The following is a 2721-nucleotide window of genomic DNA, read 5'->3' as shown; positions in this document are numbered from 1 at the left end:
TTTTAAAAATTACCTTACTATATAAGATGCATTTATTCCTTTTTTTCATAATTTCTTTCTCTCTACCCACCTACCTCTCTCCTTTTAGCAAATATTTTCTTTGCTTTTCATTTCCCCTTTATCTTTCTCTCTCTTCCCATTCTTGCCTCTCTCCTCTCTTAAACCTCTACCCATCACTAAAACACGACAATAGTGACAGTAGCAATGGCTTTAAGGTTGAATGTGATGTTCCCTCATCAGATTCAACCAAGGAAGCAACACATCTAGCGTCCATGGCCAAATATACGCGATCGAATTTGGCCCTCGATGACCATATTTGGCCATGAAAAGCGTCGATCTAACATCCTAATGGTCACAACCAACACCAGATTAGCATTCTAATATCGTTGGTGATTTCTCATATGGTCAGCGATGGATACGAGTAAAGGGAAAAAAATTAAGAAAATGAAAATAACAAAAGAAAAATGAATATAAAGAAAAATAAAATAAATTAAAATAAAAAATTATACTAATAATTTAATAATAAATGATTAGAATATTAATATTTTAAATCTTCAATGAAATTAGAAATTAAAAGATTAAAAAGTGTAAAATGCAAATAAAGAAAAAAAAAGAAATTAAAATAAAACTCCATGGTCTAAGGTCATTATTAGTAGGAATTAGAGATTGAACTAACTCAAGTGTAATAATATGCTAAAGCATTTTGTGTCTTTGTGATCAATTCTTCTATTTACTTATTTACATATAAAGAATTCATTCTAATTACAGTTTCATCATAATATGCAGCAAACAATAAAAAGATCCAACATAAGTTGACAGTCACCAAGGCTGAAAACACAAGCAGCTGCCTCACCAACTTCATTGCTCAAAAAACAAATAATAATACGAAGAAAAAGAAAAGTAGCCAAAGGACTCTCAATAGGGCTCTATCTTGGAGGCTGGGAAGGCCCCACTATAAGCAAAAGAGTCATCACTGTATGGATGGAGAGAACCTCCCTTAGTTGCTTCCTCGTAAGTTGCTGAACTAGATGCTGACTCAGTATTAGGATTCATGCCAGCGAGTTGCATAATGTTTTCAATCTCTTTTACCACTTCACCCATTGTAGGCCTGTCAGCTCCTAATTCTTCTACACAACTCATTGCTAGGTCCACAAACATTTCCAAGCCTTTGGGTGTTGTAGCGAAGCCAATGGATGCGTCAAGAATCTCTTGGAGATTATATAAACTTTTCGTTTTATCTATTGCCAGTCTCACCTCTCTTACAATATATTTCCCTCGCTCTATTGGTTTTCTTGCAGTTACTATCTCCAACATCAGCACTCCAAAGCTATAAACATCACTCTTCTCAGTCAATTGTTGGGTCATATAATATTCAGGATCCAAGTAACCCTACAATAGTAAGAAAAATCATTCTTAAGATAACACATATTATAAGCATAGTAAATGCCTTATACAATAGTCTGAACAAATCTTTAACCACTTCCCCTTTTCTTTTTCTTATGAAATTTATTAAACTCAAATTCAATAATTGTTGCATTTTTCTTTTGAAATATCCCAAATCATGCATACATATTATAGACATTTGACATAGTGGTATGCAAAGTGACAACACTTTAGACATAGAGGATTTGTCATTTTTTAATGTTAGCTAATTCTCCTTTCCCTTGAAAATTTTTAACCATTCTTCATTAGCCCCTTCAAAAAAGTCAAATTCATCTAGAAAATTATTGCGCTTCACGTACTCAAACTACTATGATTATAGCAGATGCTTAAATGTATAAATGAACTACAAATTCATCATCTATAAAGGGATGGGCGAGAGAAGGGGAAAGAATACCAGTTACTATGGAAAGAAAATAAACTAAAGCATCAATTACAAAAAGGAGTGCAGCGTTCTACCATTTAAAAGGATGAATTATTCTTTTCAGTAGGTGTATGGAGTAACTCACCATTGTACCTTTAACTTGAGTGGTAACATGACCCTTTTCACTGTCACCCATAAGTTTGGAGAGACCAAAATCAGCAACTTTAGCATTTAACCGTTCGTCTAATAAGATGTTAGTGGACTTGATGTCCCTATGAATGATGGGAGGATTTGCAAGCTCGTGAAGATATGCCAAACCTCTAGCTGCACCAAGGGCTATTTTAAGTCGCCTATTCCAGTCCATTCGGATTCCCGACTTCCCTGAATTGTTAGAATATTATTTTCCAAAGAAGCAAAACATGAGTGAAGTAAAAGATAGCTTGTTAAATAGTAACATAGGAAATTAACAAGTAAAATCATTCATTAAGGATTAATGATAAATGCTTTCCTGCAATAAGCTCAAAATGTGATTCTTTATTAGGAAGATCTTATATAGAACATGAGATTGACAAATGGTTGGAAAGTTGAAACTAAAGAAGCAATAAAGCAATAAAGTTAAGTTCTCTTCCTCTTATAGACTAGCATTGTAGTGTAGGCTAATCAAATATTTTACTCCATTCCTTGGTGCAGTTAAGAGCATTGTTTGATAAAAAGTAATATGGTTAGGTATTGAAGAACTACAAAGTCCCAATTAATTATTGATAGTGTATCTCATTAAGCAAACAAAGGAAAGTACCTGACAGGCTATCACTTAGAGAGCCATTTGGAACATACTCATATATTAGCATTTGTTCTTCTCGTTCAAAGCAAAATCCCAATAGGCTGACAACATTTTTATGATGAACTCTTGATAGAAG

General features: G+C 33.6%; 1 protein-coding gene across 1 annotated transcript in view; it reads right to left on the bottom strand.

Annotated features, from left to right (window-relative positions):
- Positions 1-638: 638 nt before the first annotated feature.
- Positions 639-2721, bottom strand: part of LOC110426393 (leucine-rich repeat receptor protein kinase HPCA1-like) — a gene marked incomplete at its 5' end in the record, with an annotated part of 4973 nt that continues 2890 nt past the window's right edge. Inside the window, 3 exons of the mRNA XM_021441606.2 lie at positions 639-1389; positions 1950-2185; positions 2601-2721. The exon at positions 2601-2721 is cut by the window's right edge and continues 99 nt beyond it. Coding sequence (XP_021297281.1) covers positions 916-1389; positions 1950-2185; positions 2601-2721 — 831 coding nt within the window. The remainder of the gene's footprint in view (positions 1390-1949; positions 2186-2600) is intronic.

The sequence above is a fragment of the Theobroma umbraticum genome, unplaced genomic scaffold, assembly GCF_002168275.2.
Source record: "Theobroma umbraticum cultivar Fairchild unplaced genomic scaffold, ASM216827v3 scaffold_55.0, whole genome shotgun sequence".
Classification (NCBI taxonomy): domain Eukaryota; kingdom Viridiplantae; phylum Streptophyta; class Magnoliopsida; order Malvales; family Malvaceae; genus Theobroma; species Theobroma umbraticum.
The sequence above is the reverse complement of the archived record's forward strand: the minus strand, read 5'-3'. Positions and strand labels throughout refer to the sequence as shown.